The sequence below is a fragment of the Meleagris gallopavo genome, chromosome 2 (genome assembly GCF_000146605.3).
Source record: "Meleagris gallopavo isolate NT-WF06-2002-E0010 breed Aviagen turkey brand Nicholas breeding stock chromosome 2, Turkey_5.1, whole genome shotgun sequence".
NCBI classification, from domain to species: Eukaryota; Metazoa; Chordata; class Aves; order Galliformes; family Phasianidae; genus Meleagris; species Meleagris gallopavo.
In genome coordinates, this window is record NC_015012.2 from 28,363,970 (window position 1) to 28,379,199 (window position 15,230).

At 35.1% G+C, this 15,230-nt stretch overlaps 2 protein-coding genes across 2 annotated transcripts in view; one reads left to right on the forward strand and one right to left on the reverse strand.

Annotated features, from left to right (window-relative positions):
- The first annotated feature begins 460 nt into the window (after window positions 1–460).
- LOC104909666 (adenylosuccinate synthetase isozyme 2-like) lies at window positions 461–13,077 on the forward strand. The gene is made up of 9 exons (XM_010706942.1): window positions 461–465; window positions 933–1,008; window positions 2,600–2,702; window positions 5,100–5,168; window positions 5,915–5,965; window positions 8,181–8,247; window positions 11,092–11,199; window positions 11,419–11,500; window positions 12,829–13,077. Exons 1-9 carry the CDS (start codon window positions 461–463, stop codon window positions 13,060–13,062), a joined length of 795 nt encoding a protein of 264 aa, XP_010705244.1. The 3' UTR covers window positions 13,063–13,077.
- A 962-nt stretch (window positions 13,078–14,039) lies between these two features.
- The window catches only part of CATSPERE (catsper channel auxiliary subunit epsilon), a 27,349-nt gene continuing 26,158 nt past the window's right edge, over window positions 14,040–15,230 (reverse strand). The window contains exon 15 of the mRNA XM_019612747.2: window positions 14,040–14,057. Coding sequence (XP_019468292.2) covers window positions 14,040–14,057 — 18 coding nt within the window. The remainder of the gene's footprint in view (window positions 14,058–15,230) is intronic.

The following is a 15,230-nucleotide window of genomic DNA, read 5'->3' on the forward strand; positions in this document are numbered from 1 at the left end:
AGTGCTCTCCTAAAATACCGTTTGAAGCATTAAAAATTGAACTTTTTGATGGACTGATGCTGAAAGCAGGGTGTGAACTGACCGGACACTCTTACCTATCAGTTGTTCTACTGGGGTATCAGTAGCTCATTTGGAATGAAATCTTTCCATATTGTAGGCATTCTCCTAACACAAACAAGTGAATTCTGAGATTAAAATTTGAGTACAATCTGCAAACAAGCATTAAGAAACCTTGAGAACTAAGAGCGCATTCAAGTGGTGATTCATCACACACAATGCTGAGATGTATGTATTTTATTTCTTACTTGTAAGCAAAATCCTTGAAGTATAGCTGCTAATAGCAAAGATATGGAAGTTCACATAACTTGGGTGACTAGCTTGCTTTTGGAGAAAGTATGAGCTGTGCTGTGCCTGCGGTTCAAGGCTTAAAGGATAAACTGCCAGTTTTGTTCTGTCAGCCATGAGGTATTTTCAAATGAGTGTGGAAACAACACACCTTTGTGTATCTTGACGTCATTCAGCAGTGTAAGGGAAAAATCTTGATACTACCAACAAACAGCAGCTCTGTTCTTATGCTGTGCACCTTACTCAAGCTGACTGGCCACTGAACTTTATGTTAGCACATCTAAATGACACTGTGAGCTTGGCAATCTTTTAAGAGACTAAGAATTTATTGTTAAGGTTATATACAGTGGCCAATTTTTGTCTTCTCTTAAATGTTTTGATTCTAGAAAAAAATGTTATTGCTAAGTAACTTGAGAAGCAAACCATGAAATTTCCAGTCAGTGTAGGATTTTCAGTTTGGACTCATCTTCCTACTGGCAAATTGCTGCTACCTCAGTATTCCAGTATTGTACTTAGACCTATTTATCAAATTTACATTTAAAGTGTGTCAGTCTCTAGGTTCAATTTGTTTACATTGGTATTACCAGTGGATCTAATGGGAATGAATTGAAGGAATCTGATGAGGAAGAAGGTAGCTACCAACTTCGGCAGATTCACTTTACTGTAAATGCTCTTTTTGTATCTAACTGTTTTCTTCACCTGCTTTGCTTAGATTTGCAAACAGAGAAAGGGAACTCATGTACTAAAAAAGCTTGTATAATTTATGTGTGTAACTTAATAGTTCATCAAATACAGCCTAGTTTTTCAGTAACCTGCAGTAGCTAAGGAGTTACCAGCCATTGCATTTAGAAAACAGTTGTAGTCATCTACTTGCTAATGTAGCTTTCAGCATCCTTTTAAATCAAAGATGCAACTATGGAGGTGGTAGACCTCTAAACCTTTCTTAACTGCTACTGTGGGGAGGATGGGAGGAAAGTTATTTCTCAACTTTAATTAAACAGATTACTTGCTTTATTTTTGTGTATATTTCATATGTTGTGAATGGGAAATTTGGACTTTTCTGGTTAAGTCTCTTGCAGTAAAAACCATCTGTATCCAGAAATCTACAACTTCTTCAAGGTACTGCATGGAAAAACTGTGTAATATATTACAACTTTGCTTAAATTCAGGTGTTCTCCTTAGGTGAAGGTCTTTGTCTTCCCTCTGTTCCCAAAGGGCGTCAGACTGCTATAAGCTGAGATGAGGCATTTACCTATGGCAGAGAGCTTTGAATATCTAAGAATATTCCTTACTCGTAATGCCAGATATATGGCTTTGGGTATCATATTTGTATTTTTTAAGTGTTTTAGAGGTAGCAAGTAGGTTTGGAGTCACAAGAGAGCGTAAGCTTATTTTCAGAAGTATAGCAAATAAGAACTGGGGATATTTTGTAATGTTTTGTAATCTTTTTAGTTTTGTAAGACTTAGACACAGGGCCTTTTTTGTATCTTTGAAGTACTTCACGGTTTAACAAATCTCTTAATACTCTTGTACCTCATGGTCATGAGAAAAGGTATAAATGCTGAATATTAGTTGGTGCAAGGGGTCTTCTGGAACTTAACCACAGTTGTCTTGGTTGTCTCTAGAATTACTTCTTAACAGCAGGCTTTGGATACTAATGCCTTGTACTGGCTGAGGAGGCAGAGAATGAACTTGTCTTGTTGTTGTGGAAAAACATGAAAAAGGCTGAACCACAAATTCAAAACAACATGCTTGTATGTTGCCAAACAGCTGACCTTATCCTCCCTAATTACACTAGGGCTTTATCTACTCATTTTTAACTGGTATTTTTTCTTTGTTAATGTTGCAGTTTGATAATTAATGTTTATTCTTCATAAGTGTAATAGGAATGTAGTGAAACTGTTGATGGTTTTTAGAAATGTTTGCATGTTTTAGTATATTTATAGCTCTATCCAACAATTTCTAGAAATACATTAATCTTATTTTTAAAAAGGCATTTTTACTTTTGATAAATACCATCCGAAATCTATGACTGATAATATGCATGTTGAATTTGTCAAGCTTGACAAACCAAGTACAGCAGACTTACTGGGAGAAGGAGGTCTCTAATAGATTTTTTTTTTTTATCAGTAGCAGAAATGAAAGCTGCAAAGTTGAAGGTGGAATGAATTTATTCCATATGTCTAGTGTTTTCATTTGTCTTCTGTATGAGGAACTATTAATATTTTTTTCTTTCTTCCCCTTGCCACCTTAGGGAGGCAATAATGCAGGACACACAGTCGTTGTGGATTCTGTGGAATATGACTTCCATCTTCTGCCAAGTGGGATTATCAACCCAAAAGTCACTGCATTCATTGGTGAGTGGGATATCTATAAAGCAAAACCAGACAATAATGTGATTTCAAACTTTTGACATAATAAAACAAAATATACTCAAGGACAGACAGAAACAGGACTTTTTTCCCTCAAATTCTTGCATGCTTGAGCTTTGTTTGTAAAAACAGAAGTTTGGATTATGCATGTTTCTTTTATTGTCTTCTGTAGGTCATTTTTGTTGTTATTGTTCTATCAATGCAAACAGCTAACTGCCAAGCATATCTTCATTTTTCTTTCCCTCTTTTTTTTTTTCTTCCTATCAATGATTCCTTTTATTCTCACAATTCCTCCTCTGTTTTATTCTTCAGCCTCCATAAATGACTACCAGTACCATTAGCCACTTTCTTCCCTTTTCCATTGAATTGCAGAAGGAATGTTGATTCCAAGAAGATCCATGTACTGTGTAGATCTTGTCAAAAGGTCTCTTCAAGAGAGTACACTAGAAGATTTGGGCCTGTGACAGTACTAAGTGATGTCAGGATCCTACGGTTTGTTTGCTTTGCAAAAGGAGGTTTAGGCTGTCCTCTGTTGCTCAATACTAATACACTTATCCATTTTACTCTGGAATCCTGTTTCTACTCCTACTCATTTTTCTTCGAATGGCTTGTATGACTAAACTACTAAGTAATACCGTGTAGCCTTTAAAATTTCTTCCTGAAAATGAAGGTGAGCCTAGAACAGTCCTGTAACTGTGCATGTGTTCATGTGCTCTTTCACAAATGAAGTTGTTTCTGCATTACTTAAAGACTATGACCTACCAAGATTTCCAGCTAGCTTCTTTGACACCACAGAACACACAGGTTTTGACACCTATCCCTTACACAGTGTTCTTATACAAGCCAGGACTCTGTTGTTATGCTCCTTCCCATTACTTCTTCCTGCACATCTCGTGTCTTTGATCCTATAGTCATGTGTCTCAGCTTGGGTCTTGTGCAAATAGTAAGTGGTCGTTGTCAGCTAACTAACACAGCAACTGAAGAGCATCTGTCAGAACCCGCTGAATTCTTGGGATTGGTTTGTAGTGGCTGTGTGCTTGCAGTTAGAGTTAGTGCTGTACTCACTGGGAATTTGTCAGTGAGGTACCTCTTTTATATTATGAATTCTTAGTTGAATTGCTTTGGATTAACTCTCTGTCTAGTACTTCTGTGGACCAAACAGACATGGAAATATAGGTTGCCTCTGATGGAAGGGAGGTTGGGATGCTAATTCCTCCTAGTTTTGGGAGCTGTGACAGACATTACTGCTTTCATTTTCTTTTGGTATGCTATTGTATTATGTTTCTTTTAAATGTTGTTTCTGGAAGCCTGTGAAAAAGGATGTTCATTTGCTATGTTCTCTTTGCTAGACTCAGGTCAAGTAGGAAAAAACACCTTATAAAAATGCAGTGGGCAGGAGAGAGCTTTTCACAAATCTTTATGTGCCCATCTCTTGGCCTTGTCTATTCGGAATTTTGTTCTAGTTTCTTTTAAGATTCTTGCACTGTTGTGTTTAAAACTCTTTTAGAGGCTGTAATGAACTCAGTAGGAAGAAAAAAAATCTGCCTAGCTTGGGTTGCACTAAAAGGATTTATAGTTTTGAAGAAAAAGTGTGAGAAGAACAGAGAGAAGTGATTAGGATTGTACCCCAAAAGTTTTAGCAAAGTTGTTTTCAGTAGTCAATGTTTTAATGTTCAAAATGCTTGTATTAGATGATTAAACTAGAAGATTTGCATATAATTCCAAATGGCAGATCCCTTCATTCTTTTATAGACAGTCTCATACTGACAGCTTTAAATCTACTCACTTTGGTATCATCTGGAGATGCTTCAGTTCTGGTGTATGGAAATGCTTCTTAAGATGATATTGGTTAATTGCATAGTCTGTTTCTGAGCAATGTGACAGTGTGGCAATTCTGTTTCCTGTAGGAAAATGAGTTTGCTTCTGATGGAACTTTTCAATGTTATTTTTGCTAGTCTCCTAATCACTCAAACTCTTCACGTGGAATATTCTGTGTCTTTACAGGTGAAGAGTGCCTGAAGGAGTGCTAATGTTTATAATGATGATAGAAATGTGCAAAACTTTTGAAACTATTGGGTGATTAAAATTAAGTGTAAAGAGGGAAGTTAATTTTAGAAATAAGGAAGAGGAAGTTGCTTTCTGAATGGTCCCACAGTGTTGTTACTGTTTTTCTGATCTAAAGGCACACTTTGGATATAAATCAGTCTTTCACAGATTAATTCCTAAAATGAATACAGTAATTTATTAATAGTTTAAAAAATAAGATACTCTGTGTGCGAAGCATGAAGTGTCTTTGAACTTCGGTTCAATCTTTGGTTGAAATACTATTCTTTGACATGATTCATTAAACTTTGTGTAATAGTCTTTTTTTTTTTTTTCCAGGAAATGGTGTTGTAATTCATTTACCAGGACTCTTTGAAGAAACTGAAAAAAACTTAAAGAAAGGAAAAGGTAAGAAAATCATAAGTTACTAGTCCTAAAATAGCTTGTGGATACTTCCTACTGTCTTTTGAGATTTAGACTGAGGATGCGTCTGTAGAGGTTGCATATAATAACTTTTTCCCAGAACTCCATTTAGTGGCTTCTTTCTGACAGAAGTCTTGATAAAAGACCCAGGGCCTTGATGGGAAGTATAGACTGCCAAAAGGTATCTGTACAACTTTGGAACAGAACGTGTTCTAAACTTGAATTTGCAGACATTTGTTGCTATAAGCAGTGAATTTAATAAGTAAAACAACCTGTTCAAGTATGTTAGCTGTTAAAAGACACTTTACCTCTTCTGATCCTAGCGTATACTGTGATGATGCGTGTTAATGGAAGTAAGTGTGACAGTGATCCTCTTGATTCAGAGTTCTTTCTTTGGCTTCTTGCTGTCATGTCTGTGGCCATGTTTGGTAGTTGTCTGCTAGAAATGAGGTAAATCAACTGAATTATTAATAAGTGTAAAACTACTAATTGATTGCTGAAATTGAAAGCTACTAGAATGTCAGGAATTCTTTATCAGAATAGGCTTGCTTTGTCTCAGCTTTATGGGCTGATGTTTAGTTTTAATTATTGAAATCTACACTTCTTTTTCTCTGAAATGTGATTGCTCATTAATAGATTGACTGAAGACTAAAAGTATTCTTCATTTACACATCAAAAGAGAAAAATGCTATGCAAAGCATAACTTGAACTATTTTACTTTGTTTTTTAAGGTCTAGAAGGCTGGGAAAAAAGACTAGTAATTTCTGACAGGGCTCATATTGGTAAGTTCCCAATTTTACCTTTTTCTCTGAACTTTTCATGGCAGTAAAGAGAGTGACTGTTTTTAGCCATCTCTTCACATTTATAGTGAAACTTCTTTGGGTTACGCCTCTGTATGCTAGACATTATAACTGCTTTGGTTTATTGGAGACACTAAAAAAAACTTGTCTGTCCTATGGGCACCCCCACCTAGGTTTATATTGTGAAGTGCCTCTTCAGATTGGTAATCATAGTCTGGAAAGGGGATTCGCTTTTGAAGCTGAAAATGAGATATGAGAAGCAGTCAAAAAGTGCTTCTGAAGTTAATTCATTGAAGGACTCATTTCCTCCTTCCATGTAAAAGCCGTTTTACTTTCCTTTCATGATATATATCAACTTATTTTGGGAAACCATGTGACTGGATGTGACTTCCAAACTAATGAGCTCCGTACCAACTAAAATGCCATCTACTAGGGAAAAGAGATTTTATCTGTTGGGATCAAGACAATGGCATTTCTTCTCTCAGGGAGCTCATGAATCAAGTTTTAATTCCAGTTCGTTCCAGAAGACTCTTCAGTTTAGAGCCTGGAAAAAAAATGTTGATAATCCAAACCACCAAAGCGGAGATTCAGTGCTACAGGCTTTTTCTTTATCTCTCATAGACTGTCTTCACTACATAAATTCCTGCTGTAAAATAGATTTTGTGACATAATAGTTATATAACTGCATGAATTAGGAAATAGAGTTATTGATGCTGTGGTAGTTACCTTCTGAAGATGGGAATTTCTGAAGTGTTTATCAGACAAAAGCTTATGACATGGGGAAGAAAAAGGATTTTTAAAAAACTTATCTGCTCAGTGAGTGAACCTGTTATTTCAGATTAAATATGCCTGTATTTTGGAGTAATTACTCTTCACTTGAGATAGTTGAGTAACAGTTCCTAAATATCTAAAATTCTTTTTGATAGTGGAATATTGTATGTGAGTTCTTTGGGGTGATTAGGTTGTTAGAGGAACTGTTCTGTGATGATTACATTACAATGGCAGCACCATGAAATTTTCATGGGTAAACAGGTCCTGAGCAAAAAGAGCTAGTTATGGCTGGTCGTTCAGCCTTTTATCGTAATGGACTTGCAAAATGCTTCTATTTAGAAAATTTTGAAGGGCAGTCTTGAGATCTGTTTGTGTTATAAATGTCTTCTCAGAAATGGATGTTGGCAGTCTGTGAGCAATTAGTCTGTAACAAAAGATCAACTTAAAATATGCTCAAGCTGGTGATCTAATCCTTTAAATTATGGGAATGCGTGAAAAGAAACATGGAAGTAAATTTGGTAAGGAAAGCAAGGAAAATCACTTTTGTTCTAGAGAAGTTGAAGCTCTTACTGAATGAAAAAGTACCTAGCAAGATTTCTATCCTACCTGTGTAGGAGTAGATTAATTCTTTAATTTTGAGGATATAGTGCTTAAGAAAAATGAGCTGGCATCAGTTAAACTGGAACAGAGTTTGACTCCGTTCAAATTTGTCATGAACTTTGTCAAATTTATTTTTTACTTTCACAGTGGACAGAGAAGTAGTGGAAGGTGTATTTTGCATAACCCTTTCCTGTCGTTAATAATATGTAATACTTGAAAAAATAAAAAAATCAGGGCTTGTGAAGATGACTTCTGTTATCTTCAAGGTACAGTTGCACTGGTTTTCATGAGCAGTGTTCATGAGGTCTTTACCAAATTATTATTATTTCCAAATATTTTTTTAATTTGTACTGTAAAGTGATATAAGAAATCTTTAGAATGAATGAGTATGCTTGCTTAAAGTTCTCACCATAAATTTCAGCAGGATGTCATCTTTGCATAACCCATTGTCCTGGATTTCTTTTAACTGCATGTTTTCTTTTCTGTCCATTTGCCTTTTAAGCCACTGGAAGCTTGAAATGTCTTAGCTTTTCTATGAAAGATGTGTTATGCAGCTTGCAAGTATTCTACTAAATAAACACAGAGTCTCTGAATAACTGCAGAACTTGGGGTGGAGAGGTGGGGGAGAAGTACTTTGTAAAAGAGGAGGAAAAAACTCTGGTCATCTTATTTCCCTCTCACCAGTGTGTGTGTATATATATATATATATATATATTTTTTCCACATTGATGAACACGACTAAAATTGGTTTGAACAGAGCATTGCTGATATGGTTGTTTGTTTTAAGCAAAATTTATACTTACGGAAGTTATTTTTATTTTCTTAGTATTTGATTTCCACCAAGCTGCTGATGGCATCCAAGAACAACAAAGGCAAGAACAAGCAGGAAAGAAGTAGGTACTTTAATGGATGGCTTAGTACAAACAAAAATTTATGTATTGGATTTTCATTACTGATTGTCATCAAATTTAAAATGTTTCCTTGTAAGTCTGTAATGTGGAGTGTTCTGGAACTGCTTTCTCTTTTGTCCTGCAGTGGCTAGTAAAATGTTATATTCCTAATGAAAGGGTTTCATCTAGATATTTTACCCTCTGGAAAAGTTCCTGGTTCCCAGTTTGCCTCATAAAAAATGGTTCCTGCTCCTTAGCATTTTCATTGATTATAGGAAATATGTTGCTGCAGATCTACATTTAAAAGTACTGCTTTATTGTCTTCAAGTAACTAAAAGGTCTGATAGCACTAATTTAGTTTCTCAGGATGCTTCAGTTTTAGAATTACGTGTCCATATTTTCTAGTTCATATTGCTACTGACTGAGGATTTTGAAAGTTTTAAAAACTAGATGCAGTGTTTCTTACATGATTTCTAAGTAGTTTACTAGTTCTTGGGAATAGGGAAAGAGCTGGCAGAATTAAATGTGAAGAGTCTACAGCTGGCAAGTAATGTAGGACTTCCAAGGTACCAGTAAATTTATTATCTCTACATGGATGAGAAGCAATTTAGTCTTCCTTACTGAGACCTGTAAAGCATTATCATCCATGACAGTAACCTTTCACAGTGTCTGATTTGGGCGTATCTTGCTTCACCCAGGCTGTTATTGCACATTAACTCGTCAGTTGTTCTTCAGGTTGGGTCATTTTCACACTTGATTGTGCTGTACCAGCTGTCTTGTTAGCTGTTCTCTTAGGAATTAAAAAGCAAACAGAGTATGTGTGTATATATATTTTTAATGAGTCTGTATTTTCATATCAGCTATTCTAGAGGAATGACTGTGGAATGTAAGCTAAAACTGCTACATGGTAATATCTGTGATTTAAAAATACCAGGAGTCACTGAGCTACTTGTGAGATGGAGCTATTTCATTAGTCAATATTAAAGATTGTAAGGGAAAGCACAGTAATGAACACCTTCATGAATTAATTTATTTAAAAGAACTCTAAAAAAGTTACATTTAAAGCTTAGAAATTTAAGTCACTCTTAGAAGTGCTGTGTCTGTTCTTCCCGTTAGCCTTACTATGTTCTTGAAGTTCTGCTGTGATCATACAGTTCCCAAACTTATTAAATCTTCTGATGGATAAAAGCATTAAGCTGTCTACTTCCTCCAAAATATTACGGCTAAATAACTGTAGTGGGGGAAGTGTTTTACAGATTGGCTAAGCACAGGATCTCAGAAACTGATCATTGGAAGACTTCTGCTTGTGGGAGGAAGAAATCTGGAAGAGCTTGCTAGCATGTCTAACTCTAGATTTGACTGGATAGCATGTTTTGTATTGAACTTTTGTGTCTAGCACTTCACAGTTGAGTACTATAAATAGTAAGTTTAATTTTTAGCTGAATATTTGTCTGTTCAGATGTAGTTTCCCTTTCAGAAAGGTTGTAGAAAAGGTAATTTAATAGAGAAGTACATATGCTTATACAGTTTTTAATGCCAGTAAATAGTCTTCTGAAAGCATAACTCTTTTATAAATTGATCTGTCTTAATAAATAGAAACCAACTCCTTTTTAAAAAAATTATCTGAGAGGGGTATGAATTGAGGTAGAGGCTAGAACCAACTATTTAAAGCCACAATCTCCTGATGTATTTAAACAATACTGTGTTAGGCAGAGTCGATTGGAATGTTTTTCATAACGGACTGCAGACAAACGTATCGCACCCTGAGATCGATCTAATCGAAACATTTGTTGGTTTGCTTTTTCCAAGGTTATTCTTTTGAATCTACTTCAAGCCTGTAATGGTCTAGCTAAAAAGAATTAAGTACTGATCATGACTGTATTTCAGTTTCCCTCCATATCAGTTGCTACCTGCTACTTTTCAATATAGAGCAGAGACATGACCTTGGGATTAGCTTGTACCTTCTACTTATGGAGTAGAATGGGGTCTTTCTTGAGTTATGTTACGACCTTCAAGGCAGTTTAAAGAAATCAAACTTAAATTTGACGTTCTTGCTGTTCCAGTATCAGCTGGAAAGATCCATATAATATTAAACAGTAAAAATCAGATTTCTTTTTTCAATATTGACTTTATTCTTTGTAATTATACATGGCAAAGATTTATTTTGCAATCTTTCAGATTATCACTTAATTGATATGGGACTGTTGCTCATATTAAGCTGGCCAGCTTAAAAATTGGTAGGTAGGGAGGGGTAAAAGCAGTAGTTTAGTATTCAGAATCAGCAACAGTTGGAAAATGTTTCCCAGTCATTTTGTATGTATGTACATCATATTTGTATGTGCAGCATTTTGGGCACCAATGTCACTCTTAGATGTTTGGCAGTATTTGTTTTCCAGGCTCCAACTGAGGCTTTCAGAATTAAATGAGCTATTTCTCACAAAGATTTGAAATCAATACTGTTTGTATTTTTCTTTAGCCCTTCTTAAAATAGGCGTCTTGGAAGGAATATGGTTAGTTTCAGTTCATAGCGTTTCAGGATATTGTTCTAGAATTTGCTTCCTTGGGTAGAAAAATTGGGATTTATGTACAAATAAATAAAATTGACTGAAATACAAAAAGCTACTGGTCTGAAAACGAAAGTATGTAGAATGTGAATATCTTCATGCCTGTGAGCAGTGATGTTCAGAAACTGTTAACTACTAAAAGTATCTGGTGTCCTTAGACGTTTAAAACAAGGTTCTCAGTAACCACATTTCATTTTATGCTAGGGATGTATTAATTTTAAAGAAAAAGAAAAAACAACTTAGTTTTATATCGATCATAATTTCTCTTATTATCTTTTTAAAGTTTGGGAACTACCAAAAAAGGAATTGGTCCAGTATATTCTTCAAAAGCAGCTCGAAGCGGACTCAGAATGTGTGATCTTGTATCTGATTTTGATGAATTTTCTGAGAGGTAACTTTTGTATTTTAATGCATGTTTCAAGCATAACTTTTAATTTGTGCCTTTGTGTAAGCAATTACAGCAGGTTGATGTTTATTTATAACCCATTCTGCTCAAAAATGATTTAATCTAACAAAATAATTGTGGATATGCAGTTTGTAGATCAAAGGGTTGGTGGAGGTGAGAGAAGGAAAACAAATGAAACAAACTTCGATGACTTTTGTCTTCCAGATTCAAAGTGTTAGCCAATCAGTACAAAGCGATATATCCCACCTTAGAGATAGATATTGAAGGAGAATTGAAAAAACTCAAGGTAAGCCTGTTTCTGTCTGTTAAGTGATGTAGTCGCGATGTAGTCACTGTGTGCAGTTACTGATACATAAATCTTGAGGTGACTGGCTCTCATACTTCTGTGATGAGTTAAAATACCTATGATAGGAAATTGATATTTATCCATTTAAAAAACCTTCTAACATCCTTGAAAACACCTTTGACACCCTGCTTTATGCAGTATTTAGAAAAATCAGTTTCAAGGGAACTATTGTAAACTTTAAGAAGAGGTCTTATTTTGGGAGAATTATTACTTGACTTTTGCTTACTCAGACATAGTGGCTAGAAAAAACAAGCATCAAGGTTGTGATTGTGGAAGGCAGAACATTGTTGGAACCTTATGAACTGAAGTAATAAAGCCTTAGGGGGAAAAAAAAAGGCTTTTTTTGTTGTTGTTAGTCTGTAGATTGATAGCAGCAGAAGTAATGAAGCCTGATTATCAGCAAACAACTCTCATGGTTAAGTATGAAATCTGATTTGATTCCCCCTGCACCCACCTGAGACACTTGTGAGATTTCTCAATTGTGTTGATTCTCTTATGTCTACTAGTACAATTTCAGCATGCAGTGTTCTTCTTTGTCTTATCTTTTCTCAGCATTTTAAGAGTTTAATTTTCTGAGATATTTTCTTACCCCTTAGAGAACGTCAACCAAATTTGACATGAGTTAAAAATAGTGAGGTATTTGTGGAACAGAAGAGGGCATGCACAGTTACATATGTTTAATTCTTACAGAAAATCAGGCTGAAGAAATCATCCTTCTCCTATCTTTAGTTAGTTTAAAATCGAGTATGTGGGAGTTCTTAGAACTTCAGCTTTGTTCACTTTAAATTATATCTGTTGAATTGAAGTACTTATGTAGGACTAAAAATCAGTTTCATTTGTATGTATTATAATGGTTTATAGTTTACATAATGCACATTAGGTTTACCGAATACCTAAAATGGAGTGGTAGGATGGAAAAATATATAATTGTAGCTTGAGGAAAATTACTTGCATTTAATACAGTATGGTGGTTATGCTCAAGCTTGAATATTTCTAAGTATTTAAAATTCTTAAAGAAATTGGATTTTCTTTCCTGTTTGTTTTTTTTATTCAATAGACTCTGTATGTTCTGCATACGTAAAGCTTGAGTATAATATTCTTCCTTCCCTTGTTCACATATTATAGTGTATTTCTTTAGCGTTTATTTTACATCTTTGCATTTGCTTTTCCTTTTCAAAAGGAAGTGAGAGTATAAACGTAAGTGCTTACACTCTGATTTCAGTCTTTATTATAATGAAATTATAGTATGCACTACTTTTATTCTTTAGGCCTATATGGAAAAAATAAAACCAATGGTAAAGGATGGTGTTTATTTCATGTATGAGGCTTTACATGGACCACCAAAGAAGATTTTAGTAGAAGGTGCAAATGCAGCGCTACTGGACATAGATTTTGGTAGGTATAACCCTTCTGAGATGCAGGTTGCTATACATTTGTTGTTGCTATATATTTTATATACATTTAATCCAACTCTTCTGTGCATACCTGTCCTTGTGGAATAAATGTTTTGTATTCCACAAGAATTCTGCTCTCTGTGGTTACCAAACAATCAGTGGAAAAAATAATGTTTTTACATAAATACTTTCAAGGAGCTCAAGAGTCTCCCAAGATTACTTCTCGATTGCTTCTCACTCAAAGTGACAGTAAGGATTAGGTGATTAAATTATTTCTTAAAGAGATTGTAGCTGGCACTTCAGTGTAATGTATATTTCATGTGAAATAGCTCACACGTCTATAAATCTTGGGAAAACACTTGAAAAGGAAAATGGAGGTCTCCATAATAGAGAGACAACGCATATATGCAAAATACTTACAGTACAACTCTTCAAAAGTCAGTGTTTTCAACTCCATGTAACAATGTTCTACAATGCAAGGAAAGACACTGAGAAAGTGGATTGTTACCGTGGTAAGAATGGTTTTCATATAAGTACAGGAAATGCAGATCATGTCTGAAAATCATCAAGTGTGTCTGTAATATTGACAGAGTTACCTGGATTTTATCCTGCCTGTGCTATGAGAAGCAGATTGACACAGGAATCCCTGTTCTCTCCTTGGACAGATATTTCCAGTTGGTTGGGCACTTAGGTTGACAACAGTCAAGTCTCAGTCAAAAGATTTGATGATACCAAATTTGATTATTGATTGTTCCGGATGAGGCTGTTTTTTGTGCCTCATTGCACAGAAGTTTTAATACCAAAACAAAAGTTACAATTGTGCGTGTCTGTAAGCGCTGAAGATCGTAAATCCATAGTCTTGCATTTCTGCCACTTTTCTGAAACCTGTAATGATGCTTGCACATGTCTCTGATTGGTTTTCTGTATTTTAAACACTGGGTGAGGATAAACCGCTGTCAATTTACCAATCTGGGAGCTGAAAATGAGCAAGAACTGCCTAATTGACTCCAGCTGTGACATCCACTAGATGTAGAATCTGGCAGTAAAGAGTAATTCAGCTACTCTGTCATAGAAAAGATACAGACTTAATTAGTGCTTGTGAACTGCAATTGTGAACATAACATTACACACGTAAACCAGTGTCTTTCTCTACAGAGATTTAAATTGAGCAGACAAAACAAAACAAAAACAAACACCAACCCAGAGCTAGATATACCTGATGATAGGTACGTAGTTTGTAAAACCTTACTGAGGAGTTTCTAATTGCTTCCATTTTTTGTACGGTTGCATTGCCTTTGTCTTGATTGTTCTTTACCCAACTCTGACCCTTATTCTGGAAAAAAAGGGAAAAAAACATCTGCAGCATGAGGTGGAAGGCTGATCTTTTATAGGAAGTTTAACTCTTTTAGCTATATTTTGTTATCCAGACTGAAGGCTGAATATTTAACCAGAGACAAACTAATCACCAGTCAACTAGATTATATTCTAGAAGTTGGGTTGCTTTTTCTTTCCTTTATTTTCCTTTATTTTTTATTTCACTTGTGGCAATCATTTTTTCCAATTGATTTTTTTAAGCAAAACTCTTCTTTCCAAAATTCTACTCCTCCTTGTGATTTCTTAGCATTATATTATGTTGACCGGTTCATAGAGCGTGTTATTTTTCTGCCAGAAGTATAAAATGATAAACCTGTATTTTCTGACCTTTTTATATCGTTTTCATATTGATTTCTTTTCAAATTTTCACATTGTTTTAATAGTGAATCTATTTTATATAACATGAGGCATGATTTCCTGGAATCTTATTCCAATTTTTGACTTGTATGATCATTCAGAATTGATAGATTCTGCTTTTGTACCATTTGGAATCACAGATCTTTAGATCATAGAATCACAGAATGGCTTGGGTTGAAAAGGACCACAATGATCATCTAGTTTCAACCTCCAACTGTGTGCAGGGTCACCAACCACGAGGCCAGGCTGCCCAGAGCCACATCCAGCCTGGCCTCGAATGCCTCCAGATGTTTAAGTACTTTGAATTCTGATGAAGTAATGACAAAAAAGGCTCCTAAAGTGGTAATTCTATTTCTACTGTTTTAATAAAGAAGGATCAGGCAGCGTAAGATCTGAGAGCTTATTAAATCTGATTGACTGCAAAATACACATAATATATGGTATTGGTTTTTGTTTTTCTGTTTTTTATGTATTGTAATATCTAGGTAATTGCAGTGTACCAGTGATCCTTACCAGGTTTGACATGTAAAACCTGTTTAAAAAAA